The 16398-nt window shown below is 44.7% G+C and overlaps 1 protein-coding gene across 19 annotated transcripts in view; it reads left to right on the top strand.

The window, feature by feature from the left end:
• The first annotated feature begins 11112 nt into the window (after positions 1-11112).
• nrxn1a (neurexin 1a) overlaps positions 11113-16398 on the top strand; it is a 75947-nt gene continuing 70661 nt past the window's right edge. For 11 of the 19 annotated variants that reach the window (XM_074663136.1, XM_074663124.1, XM_074663135.1 and 8 more), the window contains exons 1-2: positions 11114-11439; positions 12558-13972. In XM_074663136.1, the coding sequence (XP_074519237.1) occupies positions 13240-13972 (733 nt within the window). In that variant the 5' untranslated portion in view covers positions 11114-11439; positions 12558-13239. Of the gene's footprint in view, positions 11440-12557; positions 13973-16398 lie in introns of all 19 variants that reach the window. The other 8 variants (XM_074663137.1, XM_074663125.1, XM_074663127.1 and 5 more) reach the window with 2 other exon arrangements.

Genomic DNA, 16398 nt, shown 5'->3' with positions numbered 1-16398 from the left:
ACACACACACACACACACACACACACACACACACACACACGCACACACACACACACACACACACACACACACACACACACACACACACACACACACACACACACACAGAAATCCATAAACAAATGGTTTTCCAAGTTGGGTTTAGAAGAAGTGGTGTGCATCATCCAGCAGCCTTGGGATGTACTGGAACACAGACTGTTAGCAAGGCTAACATCCAGCATCAGTATTCCACCACACTCAGGCTGTGGTGGCTGAAGGGGAACAAGTTTCTACTCCCAGCATCACATGAAACGCCCTCAGAGAAGAGAGGAAGCTGTTAAACCCGCCCAAAATTAAACTTGTATGTTTCTTTTCACCCCATCTGTTACAATGGGGGAGGTTGGATATATGACTTCAGCTCAAAATGTTTTGGCTCCATCTCCATCCTTTGGTAGCTATTGTGTCATCCATCGTATTCTTGTCTGGTTAAAGAATTGCATTCATGTATGTTCTTCACTGTTGGTTCTTAACAAGTTTCTAGATTTTCAAAAAGCAAATGGAAGAAATGGGAGTACGACAGTAGGACAGAAAAAAAATGTGAGCAATTCATTTCAAACGACATGCAAAGTGAAATAATCTGTTCATCAGCTGATCAAAAGTTTAAAGACAGAATTTACTCAAAAATTGAGATTCAAGTTTCTGTCAGGTATTCACTGTCATGACCTCCTGATGGCAAAGGCTAAAAAGCTGTCTCTGGGTGGATTGTGAAACGCATCAGTGAAACAGCCATTTTGACTGTCTACAAAGATCCTGAGGGTGAAGGAAAAGAAAAGTCAAGAGGTAGATCCGAAACTATTTCACCAGCCCTGACTTGGAGTACCTGATTGGCTGCTCAAGATACAGGACGATCCTAGACCCAAATTGATGCTGATAACTATCAGACGCCGTCTGGAAGAGAAGAGCTTTAAGAATGAAACACTTCTTTAAAGGCCCATGTCTCCTTCAACGCCACAAACTTGCCTGGGATTTTTCAGAGAGCAGCAAACATGGGACACTGAAAGGTGAAGAACGTTTGATTCTCTGAGGAGAAAAAACTGAACCTTGACGTCCTGATGACTTCAACGTTACTGACATGACGAGGAGATCCCACTGGTGAGGTTTTCACGGCGGCACAGTGGAGGGGGCGCCATCATGATCTGGGGCTTTTTCCTTCAATGGACCAATGGAGCTTCAGGTTGGCCAGGGGCGTCAAACAGCGGCTGGCTCTGTGGAGATGTTGCAGGGGGCCTCCTTCATGACTGAGGTCCCTGGTCTGTGTGTCAATGACTGGGTTTTTCAACAGGACGACGCTACAGGTCACAGCGGGTGTCTGACAACGGACTTCTTCCAGAGGAACACGCTCACTCTTTGGGACCATCCTGATGTTCCCCTGATCTAAATCACTCTGACATTTCCCACGAAACAAACTTGTCAACTGCTCAAGAAGAAGTGTGGAGCTCCTCATCACCAAGTCTTTTTTGAAACTTTTATTTCTATTTTAGGGGTTTTAAAAGCTGTGATCTTTAACTTTTGATCAGCTGATGAACAGCCTATCACAGTAAAAGGGTTGTTTTCAATAAATTGCTCACTCAAGTTTTATTTTGTCTCATTCTCATCTCTTCTTTCTGCATTTTGAAACTCTACTCAGAACCTTTTTAAGATCCAACCATGTGAAATGTTAAGTCTAACAACTTTTCAACTGGTCTTAGATCCTCGATCATGTGTGCATGTGCTAAAGAGTAAATGTGATAAATGAAGGGTAGTTTTTTGTCTCGGTATTGAAACCAGGCTTTTCAATTTCGGTTCTTTACCCCATGTTCAGTCTCAGACCAGCAGTCTGTACTTTAAGCAGCTACATGGACTTCAGCCATCATTAGTTTTCCTATTTATACTCTGGCATTTCCCTCTGTAATATGTCAAATTGACTTGATCTTTGGGTTCTGGCATATTTTTCATGTGTTTTGTGTGTGTGTTTGTGTGTGTGTGCTGCACAGTATGTGTGGTCAGGTATACGGCTGCACCCACTTCCTTGAACCCCCTCCCTCTCCCTGTGAGGTCTGTGTAGCTGCAGGCAGAAGGGTGCTGGAGTGAAGCTTTCATGACATTTAGGAGGTCACGAGGCAAAAGGTGAAACGCGAAAGGTAAAAGGCAGCGATGTGTTCCTTGTTACTGGTTCCTCTGTTCATTATCCGCTCTTAAATCCTGTTCCACTGCACAAAACCACTCTGACCCCTGACCCCTTACTGTAGGGCATGGAGCGCTGCGGGCTGAGTGTGGCTGCGTTGCCTTGACAACCAGTAGCAGCTCATAAGTCAAGATTTATGGTCACTCTGATGCGCACTGAGCTCTGCACACACACACACACGCAAACACACACACACACACAAATCGTTGGTGGGAGGGCTAATGAACTATGGATCGTGAGTGTTTTTTTCTGTTTAGCCACACATGTAAGCAAGTCGAAATGTACACACAACTCCCCTCCTGACAAACACACACACACACACGTACACACATGTGCACACAACCAGACTAGCTTTGTTTGGTTCTTGTCGTTCACTCTCCATCTGCCGGTCAGATGATCAATGCTAATGCCTGTTGAGAGTTCTAATGACACACAGATCCATACACAGATGGACTGCACGCTTGCTCTTGTGCTCCCTTGTGCATGCGTGTGTGCATGTGCATGTGTGTGTGCATGCTTGTGCACATGCACTGATGTTATTTGTGTTTAGAAATTGCAATCCTTTGATGAGGACAGGTCAGCGCTATTGTTATAAATGAGAGTAAGATTGCAGGGAGGTGACCTCTCCTGGAAACACACACACACATATACACACATGCGCACGTGGCTGTTTGCGCTATTGGCAAGTGGAATTAGTGAATGTATGAGCTACACAGAAACTCATTACAACACGATTAGAGACAAACCTCCCATTTAATCTCATTTAGAAAAGGGTGGTTGCCTGTCAAACACACTCACGCACACACACACCAACTCACTTATGCACAAGCGCAGATACACATTTTTACTTGCACAACGCGAGACCACCCTCTCTGTGTGAATGAGGGGTGTTTGGCTCATAAAATCATAGCCTCATAATAATACGCCCTCCCCACTGTGTAAGTACAGTGTTTGAAATCACAAGTCATTCTCTTCGCAAACATAATCCCACTGTTTGTATAAAATCAACGTTGAAAACCTGAAATTTCTCCACATGAGGCTCCAGCAGCTTCTCCCTCCCCTGTCTCACCAACCCCTCTGCGCCGTTTGTCACCATTCGCAGCACAAACTGGGTAAACCTCCATGTCTCCTGCTCGGCACCAAACACTGTCGCACAAACTGACATAAATGCAAGCACAAAATGTGGACACACACACACACACACGCACACACCCGCTGGATGCTGACAGATGAGTTTTTATTTTTGGCTGTATATTCTCTCTGCTGGCAGTTCAGACACATACAACCCGTACACAAGCTCTCCTGCACACAGAAAATATGTACACACACACACACTCACACTCACATACACATATACAGTGACCTTCTCTCTGCTGAGTAGGCAAAGAGTCAGGGGTCAGTGCCTGCTGTCAGCCTGTCAGAGACAGGAAGGGAGCGGAGAAGAAGTAGGAAGAGCAAACGTGTATGGAGGAATGCACCGACCGGAGCTCCTCTTCCTCATCATTCAATAAGGACTAATGCAATCAGAGGCGGCCCATATCTGTCACGGTTAATGTTGGCTGATAGAGTCGCAGCAATTTAAAATGCTCATGGTATAATGCATTTCCCCGTGCCTCTTACAGCCTGATGATGCATCACATCACGCCCTGATGGCTCTTGCAGAAACAGATAACCTGCTCTGCAGCGTGCCGAATGAGGCCTCCATTATGCCTGACCATTTTGTTCGTTTTTATCTTAATCGCCTACAAGGAAGTCTCATTTGGAAATCCATTAAAAAAACAAAAGTTACCTGAAGTTCACACTCTAATCTTTCAGAATTATTGCAGATAATTATGTCCTCTGCTGCGATTTTATCAGGCTTTGGCAATGCTCCCACAAAGGGCACAAAAGATATCCGTCACTAGGTTTTAATCTCGCAAGCGCTTTCTCAGAAAGGATTGTTTTTCCAAGTGTGAATATATTTTTAGAACATCTCTGCTGCAAAAGTCTCCACATGATGGAGTGTAATTACTGAGTCATGAGCCAGGTTTTTCACTACACTTTATGTTGATGTAATTAAGGGCTGAAGGTAAACATAGTTGACTAAAACTTAGCTGTCACTGCGAGCTATTAAGAGTGAGAGAACTGAGTCATGTTGCTCACAGAGCTTGCCATGCCTACATGTCCCATGATGCATTGCAAAGGAGTAGCTGCAGTATGAATTGAGTATCTGATTCAGCCAATTGAAAACTCATTTGCAAACATATTCTGAGATGGCATTAATCCTGCTGGAGTTAAGGATGTTGTAATAGCATACATTAGGTTTACGCCTTAAATTAAGCAGCTAGCAATGGGGAAACTCCAACATACTAACATGTACAAACATGTCATTTAACATGTATGAATGCCTTCATATGTATGCATTGTTGTACTTGTTTTTTATTTTTCTCTGCATTCAGGATAGCACAGCGAAATCTCGTTGCTTTTGTGCACTGACAAATAAAGTCTATTCTCTTCTCTTCTCTTTTCTCTTCTCTTCTCTTCTCTTCTCTTCTCTTCTCTTCTCTTCTCTTCTCTTCTCTTCTCTTCTCTTCTCTTCTCTTCTATGTAGTGATTGTTAAAAGAATAAATGATTTGACTCTAAGAGGATACCCAACCAATGCTTCAGGCTCTACTGGGTGTATTTCCAATCACTCCTGACAAACAGTGCATCTGGAACAGTGGCGGCAAGGGGAGAAGCTCATTTTTTCCCAACCCACATTATAAATTTGTTTATTTATTTCAACGTAAATTTACCCCCCGTTCCTTTCAAGAAAAGGATCCGTGACCCTGTCGTACCAACCAGGTGTTTTTTCCAGGGATTTTACCAGTGTTCTCTCAATGCTCGTCGTTTTTCTGAAGTAAACTTGCTGGGGAACGATAAATCCTCCGGATCAGTCCAGAACAACTGTGAAGATGCTCCGGTGGAGGGTTATACTTAGACGCTGACCGACTCATTTTACTGTCAATCAAAAAGGGATTCAGCCTCAGACAGATCATCCAATCATCATGCAGAAGCCCAGCGTCCAGGCCAGCCCACTGCCTCATAGACCCCCAGAGACGCTCAGTGTCCGATGGGCGGGACAAAGCCCAGCGTTTATCCAATGACCATCCAGTTTCTACTGTGGAACAACTCACTCTACGCTTCCCTGCTGAAGTCAGAAGACGCTCAGCGTCCAATTGTGTTAAAGCGCTGAGACGCTGCGGGGATGAATGAGAAGGAGGTGGAGCCAGTTACCTGTGATAGGTAGCTGATTCTGAACAAAAGATGAAGAAATTCTAGCGCATATTTTGTCAATGAAATGTACACACAGCAGTACATATCACCACTTTTTTGGGGACATTTTAGGGGAAGTCTTAGAGCAATCGACCCTGATCTGGAAAGTATTCACAGCGCTTCACTTTTTCCACACTTTGTCATGTGGAGAGAAGTTTCCACCAAGTGGTTCAGTTCAGTTTGTCTCACAGCACGCATTTTGTGGCCACTGACTAACCCGGTACTCTTCTGTTGGGGTGCGAGACAGACCGATCCCAACCCAGAAGGTGGAGTTACAACACTGCCGTCCGTTGATTGGTGAAAAGAACTGTTGTCATGCGGCAGCAGCTGTATTCCTCGTCACAGCACACAGCCTGAAAAAAAGCTTGATTGTTCTATGTAACAGCAAGCCACATGGAAATCAAAAGCAGGTTAACTGCTGGATGTCTTCCATTGTTGCTTTTTGTTTACTGTGCTGTGTCTTTTTTCTTTGTTAGATTTATTAGCAGGGTATGCCATGTTACGCTGCTATGGCATCAGGCTATTATATGCCGGCTTACACCACGCCTACCACGAGGGGTCACAGTTGGCTGTGGAAATATAAACGGGATCAGGCTTTACCAGTTCAAGCTGTACCACACTGTACTGATCCATACTGGACCACTTGCTGGGACAGGGGTCAGGGAAGTGACCAAGAACCCGATGTACACTCTGTCAGAGCTCCAGTGGTCCGCTGTGGCGAGAGGAGAACCTTCCAGAAGGACAACCATGTCTGCAGCAATCTACCAAATCAAGCCTGTATGGAAGAGTGGCCAGAGTTAGCCACTCCTTGGTAATAGTCACATAGCAGCCCACCTGGAGTTTGCCAAAAGGCCACTGAAGGACTCTCAGACCATAAGAAAGGAAACTCTCTGCTCTGATGAGACAAAGATTGAACTCTTTGGTGTGAATGCCAGGCGTCATGTTTGGAGGAAACCAGACACCCCTCATCACCTGGACAGTACCATCCCAACAGTGAAGCATGGCGGTGTCAGCTTCATGCTGTGGGGGATTTTTTCGGTAGCAGGAACTAGGAGACCATTCAAGGTTTAGGGAAAGATGAATGTAGCAATGAACAGAGACATCCTGGTTGAAAACCTGCTCCAGAGCGCTTTTGAGCTCAAACGACAGATTATTTTTCAGTGGGAAAACAACCCTAAGTACACAACCAAGATGTTAAAGGAGTGGCTTCAGGATGACTGTGAATGTCCTTGAGTGGCCCAGCCAGAGCCCAGACTTGAATCTGATCAAACATCTCTGGAGAGATCTGAAAATGGCTGCGCACCAATGCCCCCCATCTAACCTGATGGAGCTTGCTGCACAGAGGAATGGGCCAAACTGCCCAAAGTTAGGTGAGCCAAGCTCGTGGCTTCATATTCAAAAAGACTTGAGGCTCTAACTGCTGGCAAAGGTTGATCAACAAAGTACTGAGCAAAGGCTTTGAACACTTATGTACATGTGATGTCTTTGCTTTTAGTTTTAATAAATTTGCAAATATGTATCAAAAATTGTCAGTGTGGGGTGCAGTGTGTAAAATTTTGAAGAAAAAAATGAATTTATTCCATTTTGGGATGAGGCTGTAAAATAGCAAAATATGGACAAAGTTAAGTGCTGCAAATGCTTTTCAAATGAACTGTAAATATCCTTATCAAACCAACTCTTTTCCTCTGGTGGTTCATTTGCATCTCAAGCTGATACAGCAAGCACTTCAACCAAATACGTTGACTGACGGCACTGATGCCAGATGAACAACTAATATCGCATCTGCGGCCTTGAGACTCAGAACATTAACACCAGCAGGCGCTTGTCATGCAATTAAATGAAATGGAAAGACATAACACTGAGAAGTGCCAAACAAACCCTTTAATTCAAGTAGTTAAAAAGCCTGTGTAATTGATTTTTTCCAACCTGTTCCTAAAATAAACATCTTTTTATTGTTTTTTGCAAGAAGTTTACTTGAATTCCTTTGAAAGTCTTTTAAATTTTATGAGTCAGCAGCAGCGTCCTTCTTTTATTCTGTCCTTTTTTTTTTTTTATAACACAGACGTGCAATTTCTGTGAAACAATTAATGGCTTCTAACAGTGTCATTATTTTGTAACATTATCAGGTCAAAAATAAATATATTTGTTCAATTCCTTACTTTCCATCACACTGCAATTCTTCGTTTTTTCTATACCCTTCCTTCATCACTGAACATGTGTTCCCACCAGACTTTTTCCAGTTGATTTCCTTTGCATGAGAAGGAAATGCAAGAACGTTATTATTTGATAATGCCATTTGGTCCAAAAGGTCAGCCTTGCCTGGCAAATGAAGGATGGAAAGACAGGAGGGGTGGGAGGAGACTAGAGTTTCAGGGGGGAGGTTTGAGGAGTGCTGGTGTTGGTGGTCAGTCCCATGGGGAACCAGGTGCTGATGCTGAGATAGTTTCCATAGTAACTCCTCCTCCTCCCTGTATCTCCTCTCTTCTCCCTGAAACATGTCTAGAGCTGCATGTTCAGACCTCCACTCTTCTCCCCAGCAGTGGCTTCCACGGTCAAACCCCTTTTTTCTGCTTTAGTATCAGTTCCTGAAATCAATTTGAGGCTTCGTTTTCCAGCTGTGTGCTCACATGATATACTACAGCTCCACCATTAAACCTGCCGCTCTGGTACAGGCCTGCCTTGCTGGGGTAAAAACCTACATAAAATATATATACATCATGGCACTAAACAGCCAGCAAAGACTCTGTACATTCCCCTGCAAACAGACACAGATAAAGTTGACAGCTTTTGTGCTAAAACAGGAATGATGTATATGTGTGCAGTGGACGGCTTCACATCATTAAGTGCTGAATGCGACGCCATTCATCGTTTCTGTAGAGTGCATTTTGAATCGCCGACCAGGTCAGAGTTTTTCTTACAACCAGAGGCCCCTAGCCTTCAGATGCCAATTCTTAAGCTCCACTACTCTTCCTCCTTCAGCTGCAGCACTTGATGAAGGTGAGTGATATGGCACAGTGAAATGAATGAAGCAGATGTGCTGGCTAGTTGGAAGCAGAGGGAGGGAAAGTCAGAGCAGCAGCAGCAGCAGATGGCCCCAGGAGCCCAGAGAGAGCACCTCTTAGCTGGGTGAAATACAGTCTGTCCCCTCCCCGAAGAAAAAACAACCTCTGAGTGTGACTGTATCTTCATGCGTGTGAACTAAATGTATGTGTTTGCAGCTTGTTGTTGTTCCTACATTCTTTTTTTCCCTTTTTTGTTGTTCCTAGTTTTGGAATTTTAGAACTATACCCTAAATGAAGGCAAAACTTTTTGAGCTGCCCCTGGTGGTCGCCTACAGCATTACTCATAAAGCCAACTACCTCCATTATGACAGATATAACACGAAAACCCCTGAACAGAAAATCAAAAATGGCATCAGTTTCCCTCTCTTATCCATTCCTCCAACACTGGTGGAAGCTAGCTGGTCAGCCCAGACATTCCTCTCCTCAGCAACATTTTCAGCGTCCTCCTGGGGGATCAGGTGGCATTCCCAGGCCAGAGGGGGAACATAATCCCTCAAGTGAACCCTGGGTTTTCCCTGGGGTCTCCTCTGCAGCCTAGGAGGCATCCTAATCAGACATCTGAGCCACCTAAACTTGCTTGTTTCCATGTGGAGAGGCAGCAGGTCTACTCATAGCTCCCTCAAGATCCTCAAAGGCTGGAAGATTGACTGCAGGGATTTTTTTTCTTTCCACTTGGCGACAGAAACAGTTTTGAGGTTTGGCCCTGTGTCAGGTGAATTGTGCTGGCTTGTTCCCACTTGCAATTTCACTTTATCCCAAAAGTGTTGAAGAAAGAGTGGGAAATGGGTACCAAAGTTACAGGAATACCACACTTTTCAGCACTAATACAAGCATTTACAGACAGAGACCTGGTTGTTGTAGCGTGGAGCTCTCGTCTTCACCTCTACTTATTCTGGGGGTTTCTACTAGCAAGAATGACATCTTGAAATATAAGTGCAGAGAATGTTAAAGGGATACTTCCTTTTCTAAAGTGATTTTCAAATGAGGTACTAAAATGGAGTGGTGTGCACAGAAATCTTTAAAGGGCAGTGGTGAATAGATTTTTTTTTTTTTTTTTTAAAGAAGGCACATACAAGGCATTCTCATTTTTGAGGGCACTTCAGCACACATTTTTGCCTTAATGGTGTTCTTAAGCATGCATTTTTGCCTCCAAAAGGGCACTTTAGCGTGCATCTCTGCCATTTAAGGGGGCACTTTAGCGCACTTTTCTTGGCTCGATAATGCCCGAAATATAACAACAACCCAAAATGTAACTAAAAAAAAACTTAATAAAACCCAAAATGTAATAACTGATGCAAAGTGTGACAAAAGTGTGGAGGCCGAAATGTAAAAAAAAATGTAATAATAAAACCCAAAATATACTAACTGACCCAAAATGTAGCTCTGCTAAGCCCAAAACGTAATAACATTTTGCCCAAAATGTCTCAGCTAGTTACATTTTAGGTTTCTTAGTACATTTTGGGTTTAAAACCTTTTTTTAATTACATGTCAGGCTTAACACTTGTGTTACATTATTATAATAATGTAACTGGTAATTAAATTTCAAGTTTTATTATGTGTTTTTATGTGTTTTTTAGGCTACATACTAGATTGTTGTTACATTTCGAGCTCTAATGTGCCACAAAAGAGAGCACTTTAGCATGTGTCTTTTCCCCCTTAAAAGGCACTTTAATGTGTGTGTTTCTCAACTACAGGGTCAAGGGGTCACCCCCTGTGCACACCACTGCTTGAATGCCACTACAGACAGGAACATCTCTTCCTCATTTAGTTAACTCTAACAAACTCTAACTGAAGCAGTAATCTTGGTGTGAGTATGCTCTATTGGGCAATTTCTCAGCTTTATGTTGCTGTTAGAAAGAGACAAAGTGAAAAAAAGCAATATTTTCTTTAGTGTTGTCTTCTTCAAACTTGGGAAACTTATGAGCTCGATTTTTAGCACACAGCGACACTTTAAAAGGGAAATACTTCATTTAACTATAGCTGCACCAACTGTTAAAATGCACTCAACTGTCTTTATTACCAGTGTTTGTTGTGATATCACGAGTGGCTTTGATTTGAACTGAGGAAGCAGCACATTAAAGTAGGCCTATAGGAGTGTTTAAATACTTTTGGCCTGCAGAACCGTGTGGCTGCCCAGGTGTGTGTGTGTGTATGTATGTGTGTGTAACTGCGGGTGAGTAAGAGAAACAGAGTAAAACAGATTTGTAAATTGAGATGGCCTTTCTCTGTTTCCTTCCCCCCACAGTTCACCGAATTGCTTTCTTCCTTACACTCATTCTTGTAGCGCAGGAGAGGTAAAGGCCATCTTCAGCGTCACTCACAGATTTAATCATTCAGATCTAGCCCGCTTTCTCGCCTTATTTTCGGCCTCCGGTAATTGCGTTTCTGTTTCGTGCGGGCGGTGAGTGCGCGCTGTCCAAGGTGCTGCAGCAGCGCGCGGCCCCGCCCATCCTCCCCGGCTCTCTCACTTACGCACACACTCACACACTTTCTCTCTCTCTCTCCCTCTCGTGCGACCACGTGACTCCCCCTCTGCCGAGTCTCGCGGAGAGCATCAGACTGCACCTTTTCCTCCTCAAGAGAACGGAGAGAGAGAGAGGGAGGGAGAGAGAGATACTGAGTCAGACTGAGAGAGTGCAAAAGAGAGCGCGAGGAAGAAAGAGAGAGAGAGCGCGCGCGAGGGGGAGACCAATAGCACCTTGTCGCCCGGAGGCGAGCCTGTGATAATTTTGTCCCTGTCCGATAGACCGGCTCTATCTACCACCAGGCGCGCGGGTGCTGTCTCTTCTCTCGCGGCTTCCAGGTTCTCCTCAAATGGGAAGGGAAATCGATGAGTCGCGCGCCGCACTGTTGCCACGGAGCCACAGGATGTGCTCGAGGTAGGTCGGTTTCCTGAGCTGTATGTGAAAAAACGCTGCCAGGGTTTTATGTTTTAAATTGCCGGGGCGAGGCTGTCACATCATCTTTTCAGGCTGTGGTGTCAATACAAGCAGTTAGGATGTCCTCAAAAGAAAAGTAATTACCGTATAAACTAAGGTGTAGTTACGGCGCAGGTGATGAGACTGAACCTCCGGAGTAGCCGAGTAAAGGGCGCGTAGGAGGAAAAATGGAGACGAGGTATGGCCGCAAATCGAGAATCGATATTTCAACCGCAGTCATTCACCCCGTCTATCAATAACTGTAATGTCGCCTCTTTCTTCCAGTCGCCACGAAAGAAACTATGAGTTGCTTACAGTTCTCGTGCTTTTCAGAGTGTGTACATGTCAGTGAGTGTGTGTTGTGTTTTGTGTGGTTGTTGTTAGAAAACGAGCTCCGGAGCCGTTAATTCGATAAAGCGAGGCGGTTTGAGTCATCCGCCGCAGCGCGCGAGCTGCTCCCGCTCTTTGTGATGAAGCTAACAGAATCCTTGAAGGTGGCGCGAGGAGCCAAGCGCTAACCGTCGTTTATTCCTTTTTTAAAACAAAAAAGTGTCAAAAAACAAAGGCAGTCAGGTCGGGGTTTTCACTCAGAATACTGTCAAGTGTTGTAAAGTGATAGAATGTGTTAATATGATGCTGGCAGTCGCAGGTAAAGCCGCCTTATAAAATTTTCCTGCGGCATGATGGGAGCCCTACTGAGGAGGTGCTGTTTGTGTATGTGCGCGTGCCTTTACTGCACAGTATGTGTTAGCTTAAGTCATTTTGTGTGGGCTGTGAGGAAGTACAGAACCAAGCTTTTATTGTGTGTATTCAGTTTGTTCATAGACAGTCTCTATTTGGGCCTGTTAAATGGGAAATGTGATAATGAAGTGTGTGTGTGTGTGTGTGTGTGTGTGTGTGTGTGTGTGTGTGTGTGTGTGGGTGGGTGCGCACAAAATGCATGAGAGAGTGTAATTTGAGAATAATGGAAGTGTGTGTGTGTGAGAGAAAGACAGAGGGAGTGAGTTTGAATTGGTGTTTATGTGTGTTGTGTGAGTGTGTGACCCTGGTTGATTGTGCCATCTCTGTTCTCTCTGTAGGTCGCTGGAGAGAGTGATGACGTGGCAGTGAGGGACACACATACCTCACTTGCACACACACATACACATACACATACACACACAAACACACACACATACATATTGGCCCACACACACTTTAAGTCTTGCTCTAGTAAGACAGGAAAGAAGGGGAGAAAATTCAGCTATGACGGGGTCATTTCTCTCCATTACCAATGTGTGATCCACAAACCCCCACACACACACGCGTACTCCGTGGGGAGTTGCCTTCATGGGGGATAAGGCCCAATCTAGGGCACAAAGATGGAGTTTGCATCCTTTTTGTCACGTATCTAACACTCCTGCAGATACACACACAAATACACACACCTGGAGTCTCATATGTCAGGAGTGAAGAATGAAAGACTGAATGGAGAAAAGACTTTGAACATTCCAGAGAAGATACACACACAACAGAGAGGAGAAGATTCCCTGAATCATCGAAGGACGGAGGGGGCCACAGTTTGACCCCCTTCTTCATTGTGAAGTCACTTCCTGTTGTGCAAAGATTCCCGACAAAAGCAGAGCACACCTGAGACACAAAGAAAGTGTTCAAAGAAGTGCCCTACAGTTGTCACCATGAGCTGTAGGCTAGAGGGAACACCCCAGCTCTAGCCTCTACCTCCTCCCGTGTGTGTGTGTGCGTGCGAGAGTGAGTGTGTGCATGAGTGTGATGGCAGTGTGTGTTTGGGCGGCAGCCCCCCTACTCTTCCTGGGGCTGTGCCTGTGCAGCGTGGGGGGCCATGCCCAAGGCGAGGTCCTGGAGTTTGGAGGCGTGTCCAGCCAGTGGGGGCGGTTCCCGGTGTGGAATGCCTGCTGCGAGAGTGTGCTGAGCTTCAGCCTGCGGACTCACAGCCAGGAGGGCCTGCTGCTCTACCTGGATGATGAGGGTTTTTGCGACTTCCTGGAGCTGCTTCTTCTCAAAGGCCATCTCCGCCTGAGGTTCTCCATCTTCTGTGCTGAGCCAGCAGAGCTACAATCAGGTGTGGCGGTGAGCGACGGACACTGGCATGCGGTGCGTGTCAGACGGGAATGGAGGAACACGTCATTGGAGGTGGATGGACGAATGGAGGGATGGGCGGAAGTGAAGAGCAAAAGAAGAGATATGACTGTGTTCAGCCACACCTTCATGGGCGGGGTGACGTCGGAGCTTCACTCGTCGCCGCTGCGCCTCACGTCCCCTTCTGTTCGGGAACATCCCTCTTTCCGTGGCTGGATCACGGGGGTGAGCATCAATGGCTCGCTGGTGACGCTGGACAGCTCGGAGGGCGTCACGGTAACTGCTGGATGTGGGCCGGACCATCAGTGCCAGAACGGAGGGGTGTGCAGTGTGGTCAACGACCAGGCTGTCTGTGACTGCTCTGACACCGGTTACCAAGGCAACGACTGCAGCGAAGGTAAGGCCCAGAACCATGCTGACCCATCATAAACATCTCATCATTTACACCTCCACCCATACACGTGACAACTAACAAGCACAGGAGGTGTAGTTCAGTCCAGACACAGGTGCTGCAGTGTAGATATCTACTTTTTATTCACACCTTCACAGCTGCCCTCAACTCCTGTTGGGGCCAACAGCCTTCACAAACAGTGCAAGACATGCTTACTGATTATGTTGGATATTGATTTTTTATGGATGCCATTAAATCTTTGCCTCTGGAACAAAGAGTTAAAAGCGCATTCAATTTTAGATTAACCGGAGCTAAAAACCAGATTCAAGCTGCATTCAAGCTCGTGAGCGTGAAGATTTGAGACAAATTCCTGGAATGACTGAAAAGCTTTACCTGGCTGTCTACAGCATCAAAGCCCGGAAGGGCTCAGATGGTGTGTTTGGCAAAACACAATAACCATATAGATCCATTATGGATGTGGCTGTTGGCTCGTGTTGAGAGACTTTAATTGGAAGTTGGCTGAGAGGCTGGAAATCAGTGGTTGTTACATGGCTGACATCTGGCTGCTTGTGTTAATGGATTTGCATTGATTCTAGATGGCCTTCACAGGTACAATGCACAGAGCGTCGAGATGAAGTGTGTACAATCTATCCACTGCCATTTATTTGAACAGCTTGCAGCCCGTTAAGATGCTGTGTTTGTGAACAGTATGTGTGAGTGTGTAAAGGGTGTATTTGCATTATAGAAGAGGAAATAGATTCTTCTAGTTGTGCTTTACAAACAGGCAGAGTTTGGCAATAAATGACCTGTTTTGAAAATGTGGAAGAGGCAAAGGAAAATGCTGTTTCTCAAATGATTTGCTATGTAAACTCTACAAGAACTGCCTTCGTTTAATACTGTCAAACAAGCCTTTGGTCAATCAAGTGCCAATATACAGTACAGGGCATTGTAATGACGGCCATTACAGAATGAAACAGCTGCTTAATGAACTCAGCTACCTTGTTATGGCTGTGACTGCAAATGCTTTCATTTCCCCTGCTCACTTGTGTGTGTCGTTAGGTTCATTTGCAGCAGATCTGCATTCTTAATCAATAGCTCTCTCAGCTGGTGTCATTTTTTCACCCATAGTACCTCTCAGCGATACCTCAGTGATTGATATCTTTATGACTCAGATTTGTATCTGCCAAACCAGGCTGAGTGGCCTTGCTGTGTGGCCGCAGTTTGTCACCGGGTTGACCTCACACCCCACCCAGCACCACTGTAAGCATCACACCTCCCTTCAGCCACCCACCATATCACACCCTAGCATTTAGCGGATAGTGGGATGGCCTGGGTTACCATGGAGACAGGACTAATAAGGAAACCTCATGCCCGGAGTGTTTCTGCGTCCTCGCTCTTCCACCCCCCACCCCCCGTACCACAGCTTCAACTTCCTCTTCGTCCTAGACTCCTGGACTACTCATGGCCCTAAACCAGCTGTTAGCGCCTGAAGGCATCATGTCTGCCAGAGGAGTCGACAGTGTTTGCATGTTAAAGGTGATGAATGTGGATGTATCCTGTTTGGGACACAGTCAGCCTAAAGGTGCTAGTTTTGATTATCCAAGCAGGTGGGGATGCAAGCTAAATAATAAATAGATCTGTAGTGATATATGATTGGCTGATTGGAAGAGTTATTTAGCTAATATTTTGATAATCAAGGATTGTTATAAGTTAGATTTTTTTTTTCATGTTGCACTTAACCAACATAACAAATTGCTTTAAAGAAGAACCCTAAAGTTACCGTATGGACCTGAAAGAATTACCAGACAAAAAGCTGCGGAATAACACAAAAATACAAGACCATAGTTGATCCAAAGTAATCATGAGAAAACCTGAACATTTCTTTGTCATGAAACCTTGAGAACTCAATCTTAATCTACCTTTGAGTTTCAGATCTTTGCCTGCTGTCCAATGACAACATTTTGGATTGAGAAAAAGAGACAATTATCAGACAATTTTACAAAACTTAGGGACACAAAAACAAAGAGCATTATCTGAGGATAAACTGATATGAAATCTGCTGCAAAGTTTGGTTAACTTGGTGTTAAATTTGAAGTGCAAAACTGATAATCTATCTGTAATATTTTCAGAAAAATGAAAGGAAATGTTGCTTTCTCTGGATTCTTCAAAAATTAAGCGGAAAACCTTTTTCAGCCTCGAAAAAACAGTTATTTTGATGTTTTTCACTTGTTCCTACTATGAAGAAATATCTTTAACTAGAGATTGGTACCGAATTAGGTACTTTTAGAGGCACTGACTGAATTCTGTCAAAAGTACCGGGTACCGATTCATGTAAAATCAAAAGGAACCATGTTTAGGTACCTACATGCATCTTTGTGATTGTGAGGGAGTGAAAGAGTAGGTGATTTTCCATGCTGGACATGAACACAGCA

This window comes from Halichoeres trimaculatus, unplaced genomic scaffold (genome assembly GCF_033239565.1).
Source record: "Halichoeres trimaculatus isolate MK-OKI-2021-1 unplaced genomic scaffold, fHalTri1.1 fHalTri1_scaffold_23, whole genome shotgun sequence".
Classification (NCBI taxonomy): domain Eukaryota; kingdom Metazoa; phylum Chordata; class Actinopteri; order Labriformes; family Labridae; genus Halichoeres; species Halichoeres trimaculatus.
Note: the sequence above shows the minus strand (reverse complement) of the source record. Positions and strands in the feature narration are given on the sequence as shown.